This window comes from Mirounga leonina, unplaced genomic scaffold (assembly GCF_011800145.1).
Source record: "Mirounga leonina isolate KUSES-001 unplaced genomic scaffold, KU_Mleo_1.0 Mir_97, whole genome shotgun sequence".
NCBI classification, from domain to species: Eukaryota; Metazoa; Chordata; class Mammalia; order Carnivora; family Phocidae; genus Mirounga; species Mirounga leonina.
In genome coordinates, this window is record NW_023270889.1 from 4,181,669 (window position 1) to 4,201,588 (window position 19,920).

General features: G+C 45.2%; 1 protein-coding gene and 1 long non-coding RNA gene across 8 annotated transcripts in view; one reads left to right on the forward strand and one right to left on the reverse strand.

The window, feature by feature from the left end:
- Positions 1 to 5,007, reverse strand: part of LOC118006501 — a 65,606-nt gene extending 60,599 nt beyond the window's left edge. For 4 of the 5 annotated variants that reach the window (XR_004678096.1, XR_004678093.1, XR_004678097.1 and 1 more), the window contains exon 1: positions 1,456 to 4,230. This is a non-coding gene — a long non-coding RNA (uncharacterized LOC118006501). Of the gene's footprint in view, positions 1 to 1,455; positions 4,231 to 4,923 lie in introns of those variants that run through there. The other variant, XR_004678095.1, reaches the window with a different exon arrangement.
- The window catches only part of LOC118006499 (oncostatin-M-specific receptor subunit beta-like), a 49,022-nt gene continuing 33,309 nt past the window's right edge, over positions 4,208 to 19,920 (forward strand). Inside the window, exons 1-2 of one of the 3 annotated variants that reach the window (XM_034999183.1) lie at positions 4,208 to 4,445; positions 17,754 to 17,839. In XM_034999183.1, the coding sequence (XP_034855074.1) occupies positions 17,767 to 17,839 (73 nt within the window). In that variant the 5' untranslated portion in view covers positions 4,208 to 4,445; positions 17,754 to 17,766. Of the gene's footprint in view, positions 4,446 to 5,146; positions 5,233 to 17,753; positions 17,840 to 19,920 lie in introns of those variants that run through there. The other 2 variants (XM_034999184.1, XM_034999185.1) reach the window with 2 other exon arrangements.

Sequence of the window (19,920 nt, forward strand, 5' to 3'; positions counted from 1 at the left end):
CCTGACAGTTACGGAGCTGTTTTTCTTCCAAGAAGTTGGATAGGGTAGGGGTACATCCCACTCGTGCCTTTCTATAATAGTTCCACAGATGAGACCTTCTGGTGGTTGATGGATGATGAGGGAGGATAGATCAAGGATCATTTCCTAGGTCTTTTGATTAGGTGTCTAAATTAAAGTCTGGGCCATTCACTTAATATAAAAGAATCACATGGGGGAAAGTGAAGTGTTTGAACTTGGACATATTGATTTTGATGTACAAATAAGGTAGCCTGGAATTCACATGAAATAACTGCAATCAAAGGAAGATTCGGGGTCATCAGTGCACAAGTGATCACTGAATTCAGGAGCATGGATATGTTCATCCAGGAGACTGTGGATTCAGAGAAGAATATCAAGGATGGAGCCCTGGACACAGCAATGTCTAACGGAAAACAAGAAGGCCAAGAAGGTGATGGGGAAGAAAGTCAGGGAAAGGGGGTTAGTGGCAAGAGTTGTGCTACTGAATTCAAAAGGAAGAGAGAACAGTGGGCAGGAGGGTCAAATGGAGCAGAATGAATATGCATTTTCCCAACATAATCTTGTGAATGCTAAACAAGGAAAGGTATTTCCCCTCTTAGCTTAATGCCTCTGGTATCTTTGTCTTTTTCATTTCAGCTATTTTCGGGCTAATTTTTAAAACTAACCTTCAGAATACGTATGTCATGCATGCTTATGTATCAGTTTGCTAGGGCTGCTATAATAAATTACCACAAATTTGGTGGCTTAAAAAATTTTGTTCTCTCATAGTTCTAGAGCCCAGAAGTCTGAAGTCAAGGTGTTGGCAGGGTGAACTCCTTCTTATTGAGTAAGGAAAGGGTTAAGTACAGGCAGGGCGAGACAGGAGGCCCCTGACTAGGCTCTGAAACTATTCCTGGCTGGCAGAGAGGCTAACGTAGAGTGGAACAAGAGATAAGTGAACAGGGGCGCCTGGGTGGCTCAGTTTGTTACACGTCTGCCTTTGGCTCATGTCATGATCTTGCAGGGTGGGGTGTCTTGGATGGAGCCCTGCATTGGACTCCCTGCTCAGCGGGGAGCCTGCTTCTGCCTCTCCCCCTACTCATGCACTTTCTCTCTCTGTCAAATAAATAAATAAAGTCTTTAAAAAATATATCTTAAAAAGAGAGAGAGAGAGATAACAAACCAGACCAGCTGGCTCTGGATGTTAGCGGGGTTTTTTTGTTTGTTTGTTGGCAACTACATTGTAACCACAGAAAATGACCAGACCTCAAAGAAAAAGTAAGCCATTAGGGATGCTATCTATAGTCTTTGCTCAAAGCAAGATGGCACAAGCATCTCAAGGCCACAGGCTTCCTGGTCAGTTCTTAATAAAAGACTGTCAGTAAAAGCCCACAGTGGCAACCCATTCGGGACCCCTCTCACTCTAGAGAGCTGTTTTCCTTTCCTTTCTATTCTCACCTTCACTTAATAGAAGTTCACTTCACTTCACTCTTTCGTGTCCGTGAGATTCATTCTTCCACTCCAGCGAGAACCCTGCGATCCTGCAACATTAGGGTCTCAGAGGGAGAATCTGTTCTGCACCTTGCTCCTGGCTTCTGTGGGTGGCCAGCAATTCTTGGCATTCTTTGGCTTGAGGCAGGATAACTCCAATCTCTGCCTCAGTATTCAGACAGCATTCTTCCTGGGTGTGTGCGTCCAAATTTCCCTCTTCCTATAAAGACAGCAGCCATTGGATTAATATAGTAGGACCTCATCTTAACTTGATTAAATCTACAAACATATTTCCAAATAGGGTCATATTCTGAGGTTCTGGCTCGACATGAATTTTTGGAGGACATTATTCAACCGAGTAGAATCACAAACTTACAGGTGCTATAGCTACTAGACTTTAGAAAGAGGGATAAATTTAAGCTATTAGAATGGCACACAAAATAAAGAAATTGTATGTGGGCACCTGTTGGAGGAGGTCATTGAGAGGACATGACCTCCCACTGACCTATGAATTGGACCTGGGGAAGCAGAGGTTCCTCACCACCTTCTCTGTCCTTGGAATGTATGTTCTGCCCACAGTGGAACCACTGCAAGGACACTACCTTAACAGAATACTGTGTTATTGAGACCATCTGGACTCTACGCTGACTGAACCCAGGTAAGGCTTCTACAGAAACTCTCAAGATTCTGGCCGGCAGGGGCAGAGATCTATTCATCTTGCTGCTGCCCAAGACAAGCCTTGTATGTGAGCTCCCTTGCTTATTAAACCTGATACCAATCTGGAGTGGTCTGCCTCTTTCTTTGGTCTTTCCTTCCCTCCCAGCATGGGGTCAGTTTTGAAAGTCACAGCAGGCGTTCCCAAGGTTGGAACCAACAGCATGGAATTTTTTGCAACTTAGTTTCCTTCCGTTGTAGTAGGAGCTCAAAGTAAGTTAAGACTCACTTTGTAAAAATTCTTCACACTCAATATTTTTTAATTTGGCATCACATCTGCTCTGAGACACATCCCCCAGAACTGTTTCTATAAAGAAGAAATTAAAATTTTTTTCACTCACTAAAACATAGAATCAGAAAGCTTTTCCAACCCTTTGGGATCTGGCCTGGTAGTTTCCATAGCCGAGCAGATGGCTAAACTAATGGACACTTTAAAACTCTGGAAGTAATGAGGTGTGGCAAAGGACCATACGTTTCTTTAGACAAAAGTACCTTCTCTTCATTTTCACCAAATATTTACACTGTACCATGGTCTTTGTGGCACCATTAGGTAGTAAATGTATTGAGGCCTAAAACAAAATTCTCTCCCTGGGGTGACACTGGAAGGAGAAAAACTGCACAACCCAGAAGTAACATTTGGGCTGATTCTGACATATTTTGAGCCATTCGGTCAATTCAAGAAGTGATTCTAAGATAGGATATGATTCACGAGCAATCCTTCTTAATCACTCCTGGGTTCCTTCCCCTCCTACAGTGCTTGGCTTTCATGATACTGTCCAGGGTCCCCAAACCGGACCAGAACAGGTCTAGCAAAGCTCCATGAATAATCCTCCAAACTATCAGGCATCCCAGTCCTCCAGACACCAGAACACCACCCTCTCTTCTCTGGCCCCTATCTGTCCTCCACTCTCTTGGGAGTTTCCCACCTGAAATCTGAAACTGGCCAGTACTTGGAGGGCAGGGAGCGACCTGGCAGAGACACTGGCAACTCCGGGGTGTAGGTGCAGTTTTAATAAGCAAAGGGAACTTAGGGAGGAGGCTCATCTTCAGTGCCAACAAGGTGAGCGCATCCCTGCATCCCTCTGCCAAAGCTTACAAGTTGATGCAGAGGCCTGAACTAGGCTTGCTCAGGTATACCCTGTAGGTGTTCTCAACACTAGGACACTACCTCAAGGCTATGACCGTGGTGCAGCCCCTGGGAGCCCAACGGGCAAGCAGAACCCACTTTCCAAGGACAGGGGAAGGGGTGAGGAGCCTCAGATTGTCCAGGTGCAGCTCAAGGGTCAACTGGAGGTCATGTCTTTTCCATGACTTCCCCCAGCAGAGCAGTATTAGGATGGTCTCCATTCCAGCTCAAGTCCGCAGGGCCCTCCATAGTCCAACACGTAATTATAAAGAGGCGCCAATACGTATTTCAAAGGCTCTGTATTTGAAATACGAGTTTCAAAGACTGGATGGCATTTTTTGAGAGGAAAGGCAAGTAGTAGCCTACATGACTCTTTTGTGAAACAAATGCTTTAGGACTGTTGCTACAGATGAAACTGTGAGACAGAAGCGTTTCTAGATAGGAGCGAGAACCAGGGTCTTAGAACTGTTCAAACACCTTTTAACTGCTCTGGCCGCCTAATGGACACACAGTCCGAAGTTTGGCAGGAGCGCTTGTCTCCTGCCCGAAGATTTTCTGCCAGGGAGCCCAGGGTTCTGTCTCTCGCTTGGGATAACAAGTGGCCGCGCGCGGTCACCGCAGCTCCTGGGTCCCGCGGCTGCCCTCAGCGTCCCGCCGCCTCGGGGCCCGCTAGCCCCGGCAGGAGAGGCTGGCGCGCGATGCTTCCCTCGGCCCCGCAGAGACTTCGGTTCCACTTTTCCTTTCCAGGCCTCTCCCACTTCCTTTCCCACCGCTCCCCGCCCGTCCGACCGCCAAGCCCGGGCCGCACCTCCGCGGGTGTCGTCCGCCTCCCGCAAGGTCCCAGCCGATTCCCCCCGGGGACTCAAAGGGGGAGAATTCCTGTGGGTCCCAGGAGTGCCAAGAGTGCGCAGCAGGACGGGAAATTGCAAAAGTCCTCAGCCCTCTGCCCTCCCCCGCGGTTTTCCCGTAATGCCCGCCCCTCGGCGCTCGCCCCGCGGCTGATTCATAGCCTGGGCGCGGGGCCGCCCCTGCACGTCCACACCGGCGTCCGCACCCGCGGCCCCGCGCCGCCCAGGACCCGGCCCGGCCCGCGGAGCCCTCCGCCCGCCCGCGCGGGGTGAGTACCGCGGCCGCCCGCCCGCCCTCTTCCGCGCTCCGCCGCAGCCTTCCCCGCGACCCGCCAGCTTTTCCCCGCGCGCGGCCCTGGCGCGGCGCCCGGAGGGATCCCACAGCTCGGTAGCCCCTTCCCGGGGTCTGCCCGCCCTGCGCGGCGCCGCCTCTGCTCCGCGTTTGCTTTGGCTCGCGGTTCGACCTGCTCCGGGACGGTGTTCGGAGGGGTCCCCGCCTCTGGCCGGCCGACCCGCCCGGCGAGTAACACCGAAAGAGCTCATTCTTCCCGGAGCGCACGCTGCCGGGCCCGCCGCGGCGTTTGTACCCGGCGGGAAGTTCACGGTCCCGTCGCTGCTTCCTCAGTAGTCGGGGATGTTTATTGAGTTAAAATTCCCAAGTAACCCACTTTTGCCTCTCTCCCAACACATCGCCACGGGAGTTAATTGTCCCCAACCACCCCCGCGCCCCCTGAACGCCCCCCTAACGTTGCCTCCGCTGCGCGCTGTCCGTGATGTCCTTCCTTCCCGTCTGCGTTTACACCTGGAAGTGGGCGGCGCTCACACCGGGGTGCCGCCTGGAGATCCCGGGGGCGCGGTGCTGCGGGCAGGCACCTAGTCTCCTCTGCCACGAGAATGCAAGGAGCACCGAGCTGGCCTGTTGAGCAGCGGGAGACGCGGAAATGCAAGCGCCCCACCCCTCACCCGCATAGAGCGGTTCAGGAACTTTCCAAGACCTGGAGCGGGCCGCGGTGATTCCGAAAACGCCGCGTGGCCCAGGGCTTTGCCCCTGACACCGTGAGTCTTTTATTGATACTCCTGGGCCTGTCCTTCTCAGCCCGTCCGTGCCTGCCCGCATGCATCCTGCCTGCCTGCCCCGTGGTGGGAAGCGCGCGTTTGGGTGCCACTGAGCAAGGCCACTTGGTAACCGACAGGCTGGAAGACACTCTGTGAATAAGCTTATGCTCCAACTCAAGAGGGGTAAATGTGGGGGTCACTGTAGAGGATGCGATCGGAGTGAGTGTGGTATATTTGATTTGAGCTGCAAGGAAAGAAGCTTGGGGTATTGTGCCCGAGTCTAACGCTGACTTTGGGACTGGGCTGGAGTTACTCCTCTGGTCAGCCTTGCGCCGAATAATGATGGTTCACACTTAGCTGTGGCCCAGGTGCTGTTCTAAGTACTTTACACATGCCAGCTCACATAAGCTTCACCAGTGAGCTAGGTAGTAGTTTTGTCATTCTCCTTTTCTCAGTGAGGATACCAGGGCCTAGAGAAGTTCAGTAACTTGTCTGTGGTCACACAGCAAACAGGTGAGAGTCAGGAATTGGCTCAGGCTTCTGCTTATAAGCACTATGCTGTGCCTTCCAACTCTAGGACCCTCTTTGGAGTGGTCCTGGAAGTGGTGCTCCATTACTGCCCTCCTTTGTCTCTCTCCTGGGCTGCTTTAAACTGCACCCAGACACCCTTGGGACTGAAGGGCCCCAGACTGAGCTGCGCCTCAGAATCTATCTTTTTAAAGCACTGGACTCCCACTTTCCTATCTAGAATCTTCAGGTCATGCCCAGTTTGTGTCTGCCCTGGTGGCATTCAGAAGTATTAGAAGCCAATAGTGGCGAGCTCACCGCTTGATATTTGATTGCTGGACAAGGTTAATTCGCAGCTGTAACTTGCCCCCTGGTGACTTACATCTTTGTCGCAGTTCTGCCTCTTGTTGTCCCAGCTAATGTGTCTGAGCGTTTTTGTGTCAAAGGCCAGCTTGACAGTGTCCAACAGGACTCAGGCCACGTGGGGGAAAATACTTTCTTACACACTGGGTCTCTTCCTTCTAGCCCTTTCTTTAACCTGAAAGACCAGGAGCACCTACACAGGTAGTGCGTGGAGGTGTACCAGACTCTCTGATGTTCCTTGTAACCCTTTTGTCCTGAAAAAGGAACCAAGTCAGGAAAACGACGATGGTTTTGAAAGAGAGATCAGTGGTAATATGCTTCCATAAGAGGGAGGACTATGTTTTCCTTGTGGGAACTGGGCTGGGGCATTGTTGGCTCCCTTAGAAGGAAATCCGAGTGAGTGTCCTCTTGCTCACTTACAGGAACAGTGAGACCTGGCCCTCCTTTCCCTGGAGAGGGAAACTCTCCTTGATTTCAAAAAAAAAAAGTGAAATGGGGAAAAATAAAACACATACAATATTGTGAGAAATATGCCTCCCTCCAAGCAGGCTTCTTTGTAGTTACATAAGGTGAGCGTTTCTTCCCCAGCAGCTGTCATTGGCTTCACAGCCTTCCTCCCCTTCTCATTTTAGTTCTCCAGTTGGCGCCGGAGCAACGCGGGGTTGGGGTGCCTAAAACCCCGCGTGTAACTTTGGTCTCCCCCAAAACTTAACTACTAGTAATCTACCGCTGACCAGAAGCCTTACTGATAACACAAACAGTTGATGAACACATTTTGTATGTTATATGTATGATATACTCTGTGTTTACAATGAAGTAAGCTAGAGAGAATGGGAGATGTTATTAAGAACATCATAAGGAAGAGAAAAGACACTTACAGTTCCATATTGCATTTATTGAAAAAAATCCGTGTATAAGTGGACCTGTGCAGTTTAAACCCACGTTGTTCAAGGGTCAAGTGTGCTGGTTTTTCAGCATTTATTTATTCCAGGTTGTCCGAATTTCATTTTTATGTTTTAAAAGTAATACAAATAATAACTGAATATGTTCTCATTCAGAAAAATAGAGAAGCATATAGAATGAAGTGTAGAACTACCATGGTCACTCCTACTCCCACTCAGAAGAGGAAAGATGAAGTTTGGTAAATAGCATTCTGAGATTTTATTTTGTTTTCTATGCATTTGCATAATAATGTATCCATACATATATCTTAATATATATAAATGAGATCTTACTATACATTGTGCAGCTTACTTTTTCATTTTCCAAGTCTTAGAGATTTTCCCATGTCAGTACAAACCCTTTTGTTAAAGGCTGCATGTTATTCTAAATTAGAAATATAATTTATCCATTTTTTTCCCTTATTGGACATTTGGATGGTTTAAAATTAGTCGGCATTGGCAACAGGACTTCAGGAAAGACTGTGCATTCATCTTTGTGTGTCGGCCTGAGTATTTCTGTGAAATAGAGTTCTAGGGTCAAAGGGTTGGTCCATTTTTCCACTTGAATCCTTCAAATCATAACACTGCGCCACCCCAGTCCTAATTTAAAATCAGTGCATGAGAATCTGTTTCTGTCATCCTTCCCATCAGCCATTATCTTTTTTGTTTATTTAAATTTTCAAATCTGGTAAATGAGTGAAACCCAATATGGCATTTTAATTTGCGTTTTGCTGATTACTACTGCAATTTAATGTCTCTTAATGTTTATGGGTCATGCGTGTCTTCTGTGAATTACCTGTTCCTGTCTTTTGCTCGTCTTTCTATTGAGTTGCTTTTTCTGATTCCTGTTTATTGCCGAAGCTCTGTACCTATTCAGGATCTTAATCCTTTGTCTGTTGTAGATGATTTAAATATTTCTTCTAGTATGATGTTCTTTTTTTTCCCACCAGTGTTTTTTGTGGTAAAATACATAATATAAAATTTGCCATTTTAATCATTTTTAAGTATACAGGTCAGTGTTTTAAATACACTCATAGTATTGTGCACCCATTGCCAACATTCGTCTCTAGAACTCTTTCCATCTTGTAAAACTGACACTCTGTGCCCATTCAACATAACTCCCCATTTCCCCCGGGCCCCAGCCCCTGGCAGCTGGCATTGTACTTTCTGTCTCTCTCAATTTGACTACTCCAGGTGCCTCCTGAATGGATGAATCATATAGCACTTTTCGTTTTGTGACTGACTTATTTCACTTAGCAAAATGTCCTCAAGACCATCCATGTTGTAGCTGGTGTCAGAACTTTTTTCCTTTTAAAAAATGAATAATATTCCATTGTATGCATATACCACATTTTGCTTATCCATTCATAGTGCTTTTGTTTTAAACTATCTTTTGCTTCACAGACGTTTTAAATATTTGTGTAATCAACTCTGCAATCTTATGATTTTTTTACAAGATTTTATTTATTTATTTTTACTTTAGAGAGAGAGAGCTCGAGCGAGCAGTGGGAAGGACAGAGAGGGAGGGAGAGTATCTCAAGTCAGACGCTGCGCTGAGCTCAGAGCCCTCCACGGGGCTCAATCTCATGACCCTGAGATCATGACCTGAGCCGAAACCAAGGGTTGGTCGCTTAACTGATGAGCCACCCAGGTGCCCTGCAATCTTATGATTTTTGTGCTTCATCTGGCTTAGGGAGATCTTTTGCACCTAAAAATTATTTTGAAAATTATCTTATTTTCTTCTAATACTTTTATTGTTTTGATGTATACGGTTAGCTCTTTACAGTACCAGATTTTTGTATGAAATAAAAGGTAAGGATGTAACTTAATTTCTTTCTAAAGTTTTAGGCAGTTCACCCAACACCATTTCTTTAAGTATCCGTCTTTTTTCCAACTCACTTGAAATTCTGTTTTTATAGTAAAATAAATTCCTATTCATACAAGAGTCTATTTTAGGACTCTGTTTGGTTCCATTGATCTGTTTTGTCTCTTCTTAGCCCAGTACCACCCTGTGTTAAATGCTACAGCTTTGTTTTTATATCTAGTCATATATATTTGTTTTTTTTTCCCAAAAAATTCTTTTAGAAATGATTCTCGTGCATTTTCTCTTTTGTATAAGCTTTACAAATTGTTTGTCAAATTTTGAAAAATCCTTTTGGAATTTTTGTTAGGCTTTCTTGGGTTTATTTTATTTTATTTTATTTTTAAGATTTTATTTATTTATTTGACAGAGAGAGACAGCAAGAGAAGGAGCACAAGCAGGGGGAGTGGGAGAGGGAGAAGCAGGCTTCCTGTGGAGTAGGGAGCCTAATGCGGGGCTCAATCCCAGGACCCTGGGATCATGACCTGAGCTGAAGGCAGACACTTAACGACTGAGCCACCCAGGTGCCCCAGGATTTCTTGGGTTTATAATTGTCAAAAATTCTTTGTGCCTTAAAGTCCATTGTGGTATGAGCTCCAAGGATGGAGGAAGCAGTGTGAGATAGAAAAGTGCTGTGCTTTGGGGAATGACTCACCTGGTTTCAAGTTCTGGATTAACTATGTCAACCTATGTCAAAGTCACTTTTAAACTTCTTAGCCTTCATTTCCTCATCTATGTGCATTCTATAATAATAGAATTCTCTGTATTAGAATTCTATATATTAGAAATTCTATAATAATAGAATTTCTTCCATAAGACTCTTGTGAGGACTCAATTAACAAATTCATGTAAATTGCATCGCAAAGCCCCCAGCAGAGAGTTAGCATCCAATTTGTGCTAACTAGGGTCATTTTCATATTTATTTTCATATCTGACTATGGCCTCTGCAGTACACCTCGTCATAGAAGGAATTGGTAGATCTTTCCTTTATGTATCAATAGTATCCTAGGAGACAAAAATATGTAATAGATATCAAATATAGTAGTGCTTCTCAAACTTCAGTGAGCCTATGAAATCACCTGCGGATCTTGTTTAAATGCAAATTTTTGTTCAGTAGATCAAAGGTGTGATCTTAGATTTTGCATTTCTACCAATCTCTTGGGTGATGTCTTCATCCACACTTTGAGTGTCTATAGTCTTTCTCTGGTATTTAAATTATGCTGCTAGTGATACCACTTCCTGTTGGATTAAATGTGGTTGACAGGACTTGTAAAGTGCTTTCTTTTAATATTACATGCTAAAGAACTAAATTATAGTTGTGTTGTTTCCTCTCCTCTCCTCTTTCCTCTCCTCCTCCTCCTCCTCCTCCTCCTTCTCTTCAGACGCAAGAGGGTTAGTGAGAGCACTAAAAATGATACCAAAGTTCTAGTCTTAGATCTGAAATCATTGAGGCAACTAACTATCTGGATTATTTAAAACTTGTTTTAAGATGAAGCCAGCCACATAAAATCTATCCAGTCGGAGTATAAAATCTAAAGCCGACTAAAAGAAAAGCCATAATTTCAAGTGTCTTACCAAATAGAAAAATGTAAGGCATAAGGAACACTTGGGAAAAGGTAAGATAAGAAGAACCCTTAGAAAACGTGGAATCCGGTCCCACTGTGTGAGAAGTGGTAAATGAGCAGAAGTTGTGCCATCATGAGTAAATGTTTCACACCTCATATGATCTCTTGCTCACCTCTTTCTACTCCCAGGCTTCCCAATGGGGGACTTTGAACAAGGTAGCTTCACATACCTTAGTATGTTGGTCTATCAGAAGGGAATGGCAGTATGTTTTTCTACCCAGGACATTGATTACTTTCTGTATTTGAAAATGCTTTTTTTTTGGGGGGGGATTAGCAGAGGGAGAGGGAAAGGGAGGGAATTTTAAGCAGGCTCCACGCCTAGTGCAGAGCCTGACTGGGACTCAATCTCATGACCCTGAGATCATGACATGAGCCAAAACCAAGAGTTGGATACTTAACTAACGGAGCCACCCAGAGCCCCTGAAAATGCAGTTTTCAAGTGCCTGTATTCTCTCAGGACCTGAGAGATCACATTTTTGTACAGACACACATGACGTGCTCATAGGCTGGTCCAGTACCTAAAAAATTCCACCCGTTTTTTAGGCCTGTTGGACAGCTTTAGGTTGGATTTGAATCACAAAATACTGTCAGCTAGTTTAGCCCTGTTGGGGTATATGGTTCAAATATGAAAATAATGGAATTGCAACTACTTGCATTCGTAAATGTATGTAAAACACACACATGTTTTAAAGAACTCTATATGTTGCAGAATTACATAACATGAGAGAGTTAACTGTAATTTCCCTCATCCTGCTCACCTCCTTTATCCCATCCCAGCTCTACATTTATAAGAGTTTGTAGTTGGGTGTGTCTTTTGGGGCCAGTTTGGATCCTTGAAGTAGAAGACAGCAAGGCAGAAATAGATATGCAAGAGATTTGGGGAGAAAGCCCTGGGGAAGGATGAACGGACAAGGGAGCGGGAGGAGGCAAACCCAATGCAAGGTGACAGGGAAGAGGGAAGACTGGGAAAGAAGAGCTTCCATCTGCAATGCAGTTCTGAGAATGTTTTGCCCAAGCCAATGGGGAGACTTCAATCAAATGGTGCCTATTAGAGGAGTCCCATATTGGGCAGAAAAGGTTTGGTTTGATCTTTGGCTGGGAGCAGCCTGCAGGGACCATGGGCTCGGGTGTGGATGTGCAGTGGAAGCTGTCAGGCAGCTACGTTCCTGCAGCAGATCCTTCTAAAGAGAGTACTAAGTGGCACGGTTGCACAGTTCTCAGTTGCACGGTTGCACACTTCTCTCCCAGAGGTGTTTGTGTGCATATGCTGTTCTGGAACTTGCTTTTTCACTCCGTATTTTTTGGATATTCTTCCACAGCAGCCCATAGATGTGTTTCATCCTTTTGACCGTCTCATAGTTTTCCTTTGTGGAAATGCACCATAATTAAATTTTCAGATTCTTTTTCAAGATATTTGGATTGTTTTCATTTTCCCTAAATATTAATAATACTACAATGAATATTCTTTAAAATACATAATTTTTGTGTATGGACACACATATATGAGCGTATTATCTATAGGACAAAATTCCAGAAGTAGGATTTCTGGATCAAAGGGAATGCACCCTGAAATTTTAATAGGTATTGCCAAATGATCTTGATAAAGTCGTGCTTTTTGACCTTGATAAAGTTGTGCTTTTCGACCATCAGTGAGTAACAATGCTTGCTTCTTCAAACTCTTATCAGTGCTAGGCAATAAAACCTTTTTAGGCTTTGCCAGTTGGACACCACATAGACACACATGCAGACATACAAACTACTGTTATAATTTACATTTATTTAATTATTAGTGATATTGTCTAGTTTTTCCTTATTCCCTTCTGGTTACTGATATTTCCTTTTTTGTGAATTACATATTCATATCATCTGCCGGGCTTTCTATGGGGTTGCTTATCTGTTTTTGATTGATTTCTAATTTCTAAGAGCTCTTTGTATTTTAGGGGATAGTAACCCTTTGCCATAAGTATTGAAACTATTGTTCCCAGTTTCTTTTTGGGCCAATTATAGCACTAAAATTTTTGCAATGTTCATTTAATCGTTGTACGATCTTTATTGCTTCTAGGTTTCATATCATGCTAAAACAGATTATACAAATATTCTAGTAATTTTAATGATCCTTTTACTTGTATTTATACCTTTGTTCATCTGGAATTTATTTTGTTGAGGGGAGTTGGGCAATAGCAATAATGATAAAAATTAACAATAATTGGATTTTCTAGGTATAGGTTCTCATAATCTCATTTAATCCTCATGCCAGTCCTATGAGGTAGGTTCTTTATTCTCATTTTACAGGAAAAGAAACTGAAGCCTAAGTGGGTAAAGTGCCTTGTCCATGTTGATAAGATTATTAAGTGCCAGAGTAGTGATTTGACCCTCAGCAGTCTTAACATCAGAACCCCGGGGAACTTGACTATTATGGCTTCCTTTTCCCACAAATGTCCAGATTATTGTTCCAGGGAATAATCTGTCTCTTCTCCAGTGATTTAAAATATTATTTTTTTAAAGATTTTGTTTATTTATTTGACAGAGGGAGACATTGCGAGAGAGGGAACACAAGCAGGGGGAGTGGAAAAAGGAGAAGCAGGCTTCCCGTGGAACAGGGAGCCCGATGCAGGGCTCCATCCCAGGACCCTGAGATCATGACCTAAGTCGAAGGCAGACGCTTAACGACTGAGCCACCCAGGCGCCCCATATTATTGTTAGCATATACTAAATTCCTACATATTCTTTGGGTCCAGAATATTCCTCAGATCGAGGTTTTCTCTTCCTTTCTTTGGTTTCCCTGACCACTGAGAGACTCAGCTTAAATGCTAGCTGGAGTCACAAGGTCCGGGAATCTTTAACTGAATACTGCTTAAGAAAAAGAAAGTGAGCTGTGCATAAGCCAATTCAGCCCCAGAAATAAGGGATGACCTTACAAAACTGGTAGAAGCACTTACCCGGGTAGTTTTAGACAGAGGGGGAGGTGTGCTTGAACCTTCCTTTAGGAGGAAGGGGGTGGTGGATTGGAGTGAAGCCCAACAGGTGGTTCATCCCATGCTATAATGGCAGGAAGGGCCCCCAAAGACAAATAGCAGTGCTCATAAAAAACAAATAAAAATAGATGGATCTGGGAAATGTGGGGAACATGCAGACCTTTGTACTGCCACACAGAAGTCTCACACAGGGAGCACACACCCCAGCACACGTCCCCGGATGAACAGCTTCTTTCTTTAAGCTAGTATTTGCATATGATGTCATGCAGCACCTAGCCAATTCTGCAACGTCTGGCAACACACCCATGTTCTTGGGAAGCAAATGACTGGTCATGTTGCTTCTCAAGGGGGTTATTTATGGTGAGGAAACTTCCCAGGAATAAATATTTTAGGAGTGACGGCACGAGAAGTGCTAGTGAAGAAGGGCAGGCTTATACCCGTGGCAAAGGTTGTCTTTGGTCGTGCGTGTGGTGTTTGCACCGAGGGACATTCGACTGTGTCTTCGTTTTGCGCAGAGATGAGATTTGAATGGGAAGTTCTACAAAACGAGTGGGTAATTTTTCTTTTCTCACCTCCCTTTTTCTCCCCAGAGAAGACATGTCAATGAAACACTATGAATTAGGCAGTATTTGGCAACAGAAAAAGTGGAAGGGCCTGAAAAGGAATCTATTTAATAAAATAAAATTGAAAGCAAAGAAGAAAGAATGTGAGAAAATTTGGTACAAATTTTTATTCATTTACGAGATACTTAACTGGGTAGCAACTATGTGCTGGGACGGTGATGGACAGTGGGGACTGAGATCCAGGCCTGTCCTCAAGCAGCTCGTCGTCCGGTTGGGAATGATGGAGATCTGAAAAATAGAAATAAAGAACCGAGTTGGGCTCAGGACTGGGAAGTGTGGGCGAGGCGGGAAGGTAGTTTGGCCTTTCTGAATCCTGCCACTTCATCCTCCCCTGCCTTCCTTTTCCCACTGGACCGCGGAAGTGGCGATGCTCGTTAGGGACAGCTGTGGAGAGAGAGCCTGACGACAGAGGGAGAGGGCGCGGTGGCCGAGCTGTGGAGGAAGAGTGGCCCCCGCCTGGAGCCCCTAAGTTCCCTGGGAGACCGGCCCAAGGAGCTCACAGCGCCTCCGGCACTGGGCCCTTGTCCTCCAGGTGCTGTAGGAAAGCCTAGCCTGGGGACGCCTGGGTGGCTCAGTCGGTTAAGCATCTGCCTTCAGCTCAGGTCACGATCCCGGGGTCCTGGGATCGAGTCCCGCATCGGGCTCCTTGTTCCGCGGGGAGCCTGCTTCTCCCTCTGCCTCTCTCTCTCTCTCTCTCTATCTCTCACGAATAAATAAATAAAATCTTTAAAAAAAAAAAAAAAAGGAAAGCCTAGCCTGGTCCCGAATGTCATGGATTTGCAGAGCGGGGCGCAGTCTCGGCCGCGGCCCCCGCGCATCTATCTGCGCTGCCTCTCCAGGCCATCATCTGGTCCCTGTGGCTTATTTTTTTTTTTTTTAAGATTTTATTTATTTATTTGAGAGAGCGAGAGCATGGTGGGGGGGAGGGTCAGAGGGAGAAGCCGACTCCCCGCTGAGCAGGGAGCCCGATGCGGGACTCGATCCCGGGACCCTGGGATCATGACCTGAGCCGAAGGCAGACGCTTAACTAACTGAGCCCCCCAGGCGCCCCGTGTTGCCTGCGGTTTAAAGGCTCTGTGTATGCAGCCAGGATGATTTAAACCCCTCCCAGGACCCCTCCCAGGGACTCCCAAGTGTGTGTCCGGCTCCCTAGCTCCCTTGGACATCAAATCAGTATCTCAAATTGAGCTTGCTGCAAACAGTCTAGCCCTCTCTAGAGCCCACGATGTCTGTTCTTCTACTTTCCTATGAAGGGTAATTTCCATTCTGCCAAGGGCTCAGGCCATTTTGGGGGCCATCTGTGATGGCTTCGTCTGTCACCCCCTGTCACGTCCTGCCGGCTCTGTCAGATCTCTCCTGAATTCCACCACTGTTCCCACTTCCAGTGCCATCACCTCCTTGCCCCCTGCAACACCAGTTCCTGTTGTTCCTTGAATAGGCCCCGCACTCTCCCGCTTTGCCTCGGGGCCTTGGCACAACTTGCTCCCTCACCCCCAGGTCCTTCACTGTGCTAGTGGGGAGCTCACCAGCAAAGAGCTGGTACCCTCGGAATAGGGCGCGGGGTAACGAGAGGCCCATTTACAGGGGAGGGGAGGAGGGGGTCCACACGGGCCGTGCGGTCAGTCTCCTGGGCCTTGAAAGCAGCTGGTTCAGAGCCGTTGGTGGCTGTGTTCTCCCAAAGCATCAGGCTCGGGGTCATCAGGAGAACTGTTCATGCAGCATTTCCCAAAGGCTGACACGCGTGTCTCCAGACGTTCTTCCAGCTGCTGACTCATTCTGAAGCTAACCTCCTCAGATTCACAACCTGCTGAGTGGGAGGAGGTGGGGAAGGTTGGGACTTCCAGACAAGACTGTCCCCATGCTTCTCAGGGACTCTCCTGTGATCCCCAGACCATAGAAACAAGTCCTTTGTAAAGACTCCTATTTTTCGATTTTGTTACGTGACAACTTTTATTCTTTAATTTCTGGTTACCCTTAATTCATAGGTGGCTTCTAACTTGTAGTTTTAAGTTTCTCTGTCCCTATACATTTGTTTAAAGTTTGCGACATGTGAGATTTACTTAAACTCCAAAATTTGAAAAACATTTTAAGTAGCCCTTTCCTACAGAGAACACGAGGCCCCCTACATCACTCCCCAAGTCATCTGCTTTTCAATTTACAGGATGAGATTTCCTTACAGAGAGGCACCTTGCGCTCCTCAAGATAAGTCGGTGTTAGGATAGGATCCTGTACCCACAGACTAGGATTGGAAGGACGGGTCACTTGCACGCGGAGAGTCACCCCCTTCATGTTGGCATTTCCTTTGCCTTGCCTTTGGTTCTGAGCAGAAACGATTTTCTCTTGAATTCATTTTCTCCCTGGCTTCGATATTTCGTTGTAATAGGAGCCTATCTGAAGTTGTAAGTAGAGATTTTAGAGAGGTATGAGGGGCCTGTTTGGCAAAAATGGAGGTAGCGGAAAGCAGGCTTAAAGGGCTATGAGTAAAAGGTCGTTTGCAGACTTTTGCTTCTGCTGGCAATTGGGCCCGTGTGTAAGCAGATTTGACTACTGCAGGATAATTTAATGGCTGGGTGTATTCTTTTTCTGTCTTCACTGTTGTTCCCAGTTAGTGGTGGGCAGTGAAAAGGGATGATCTGGTTCACTGAATTTCTGGCTTTTGATGAAGTCCGGGTGGCCGGACAGAGGCAAAATGGACTCTGAATGGTTTCATTGCCTGTCAATGGGATGAGTCAGACTTTGAAGTAGAAAAGTGAAACTCAGGGCTTCCCTTGACTAACATACTTAGTATTGAATTAAGAACGAATTAGCCTCCTTGAGGTCATCTAGGTTCACTCTTTGTGCCCTCAGATTGTCCGGTGGTCAAAAAACCCGATGAATCAGTGAAGCTCTTTGACCTGCCGTTTACAACCCTCCTCTAAAGTGAGGAAAACCGGAAATTATCTTGAACAATGAAACACTGCCTATCTCTTTAGGTGGAATGTGCTGGGTTTTCCTCGGTGAAATTTTAATGAGGGAGACGGAAGAGTGAGGGTGACTCCTCTATAAGTAATTCATTCAGATTTATCTCTTCTGAGACCATGGTCCACTTTTTTATGTTTCACTTCTGTTTCTTTGCTTTATCTTTCTTTACCAACCTTCGCTTGGTTTGAAGAAATTGGTAGGCCACTTCTCTGTTGCCCCACGGCCTCCGCAGCACGCAGCAGTGGGCATTCATGGCTCCCACATCTGGTATTGGGCGCTCTTGGCCAGCTGCTGGCTGACCTAGGCTGCCCCCAGGGGGGCAGCCATGGTGACTCAGTCACCATGTTGACTGTTGCTCCTTTTCCTCCTGGAGGGTAGCCCAGAAATGCTCTTTTCATGCCAAAGGTGGAAACACAAAGGAGCAAGCAGAATTATACAGGGTCCTTTGAGGCCTAGGCTCCAAGTGGGTACACCATGGCTTCTGCCTCTGCAAGTCACCTGGAGCAGGGAGATATACTCTTAGTTTGGGAGGCAGGAGGGGACGAAGAAGAAGGAGAGAAGAATGGGAGCCCTTAATACCATTGTCTACCACAATGGGGTCAAAGACACCTGCTCAGAGCTAAAATTAAATAAAATGTTCCTTCTGTGTAATTTATCTTTTTCAGAAATCCAGAACCTATGGCTCTCTTTTCAGTCTTTCAGACAACATTCCTCTTGGCATTGCTGTCCTTGAGAACTTACCAGAGTGAAGGTGAGTAGTGGGAAGAACAGTAAAGAAAAAAAATCACACAGGGGAAAAAATACAAGGTGATTGGTGCTTTGGGAGGAAAGTTGCACAAGTCTTTTCTTTGGAAATTACTTGGAATTGGTGAGTAGCAATGGCTTCCTTAGTTTTGACTTCTTGATAGCTCATTGTAATAAAGCCAAACCTTAGCTCTCATTTCCTGGCCAGTGCCCTGGTCATCAGGGCACCCGTGAGTGGATCTAATCCCGCAGAACTTCGTGGTAGATATGTTGTGAGTGGCCGTCTCCAGAGGAGTTCAGTCTGCATCTTGCCGTGTAGGGTTGAGGAATACCAGACCAGAGTTGGCCACTAGGTTTGAACAAGTTGTGATGTCCTTCAACGACATTCATTGAGAAGCGATTTGCTCTAAGACAATATGCCAAGTACTGAAATGCTGTTTATGGAAAAAAGAAATAGTATTTGTCACTTAGCTACTCTCCCAGTGAGGGTATTTTTCAATAAGTCATCTTTGTAAATACTGTCAATAAGAACACTTGTAAAATGTTTATAATGACTTTGTGTATTACTTTGAACCAGTTTGAAGGTACTCAGGCTGGAGTCTATTGGTTTATAAAGTTTGTGTTGCTCTCACCTGTGTTTAACAAAGCTTTACATTTTCCTCATTCTGTGTTGATTCTTTGCTGTACTTCCTTTGTAACAGAGAGTGTGGGCATATGCTCTCATAATTCTTCTCACAATTCCTTTCTATGGATTCATGAAAGTGATGTTTACAAGAAATACCCATAGAATTTTTCTGCTCCCCTTAAAACTCTGTGAAAAGATACTTGGAAATAAAAAGGAGATTTTGTTCTGTTAATAGCTCAGTTCTCTGCCTGGTGTTCTTTAAGTCTGGGTCTGTTTCTTTTAGGTTCCGGGCACATGAGATGATGCTACTTTTTTGGCTTCTTAAAATTTGTAGTTTGTTGATAACCTTCCATAATCTGGAGCTGAAAGATGGGAATTAGGACTTCTCATCTGTAGTATGTGTACCCCCCACCCTATCTATCTTACTTGCTAAACGTGACCCAGCTGGGCTGAGGGGGTGGTCCGTACCATAGGAAGGTTAGGTCCAGCTAGAGCCCCTGATTCTCAGACGCATTCCCCCAGCTCCAGGCTCTCCAGAAGACCCTAGGCATTACTGCCAAGCTTTTAGCACAGCTCACTTCCCTAGTAAAGTCTCATTATCTGACCCAATGACGATTGATTGTGTACCTTCTACATACAAGACACTCTGTTCTCAGAAGTTCCAGTGAAGAATGTACCCATTCAGCTTCTTTTATTTAGATCAGACATTCATTACCTGCTTCTCTCTCTACCAGTCTTTGTTTTTGCTTCCAGTTTTCTCAGCTAAGCATGGCTGCTTTGCCAAGTAATCCTGTCTTTGTCCTCACACCACTTGGATCTCTTGTCTCAATGTTTGCTGTATCTGCCAAATACCTGCTAAACCTCCACTCAAAAGAGTGGGCCCCTCACCTGATGACCCAGCCAGGCTCAGGGCTGAGACTCAGATTCAGATGTCCTGGCTTCTCCCGACCAATGAGACAGAGTCCAGACTCACTTTCAGTTAGCACTGGGCTCATAACTGCTTTCATCAGAGATCGTGACTATAGCATTTGGTTGTGTTTTCTTCCATTTTCTTGTGTAAGTACATGCAGACCAAGACAGAGATGTAAATAGGCAGATTTTTTTATAGAAGTGGAAGTATACTATATATACTGGGAATATTTATACTGTATATGTACCTATTAAACTATATATAGTTTAAAGTATGTATGTTGTATATAGTGTAAATATATATACTGGGAAATTATACTATTATATGTAAATATAAAACTATATGCAGGTGAAGTATGCATATTTTAGTATGTATACTTTAATATATACTTTTTAAAACAATACAACATATGGCGAAGGTTTTTACCTTTGATCTCAAATGTTCTTTTAGAAATAACCTTCTATTTAATGGCTGTGTGATGTCCCAACTTATAAATGAACTGCGGTTTATTTTTTTAAGTAGCGTTGGGGCCCGACAGAAAGCCTGGGTGAGG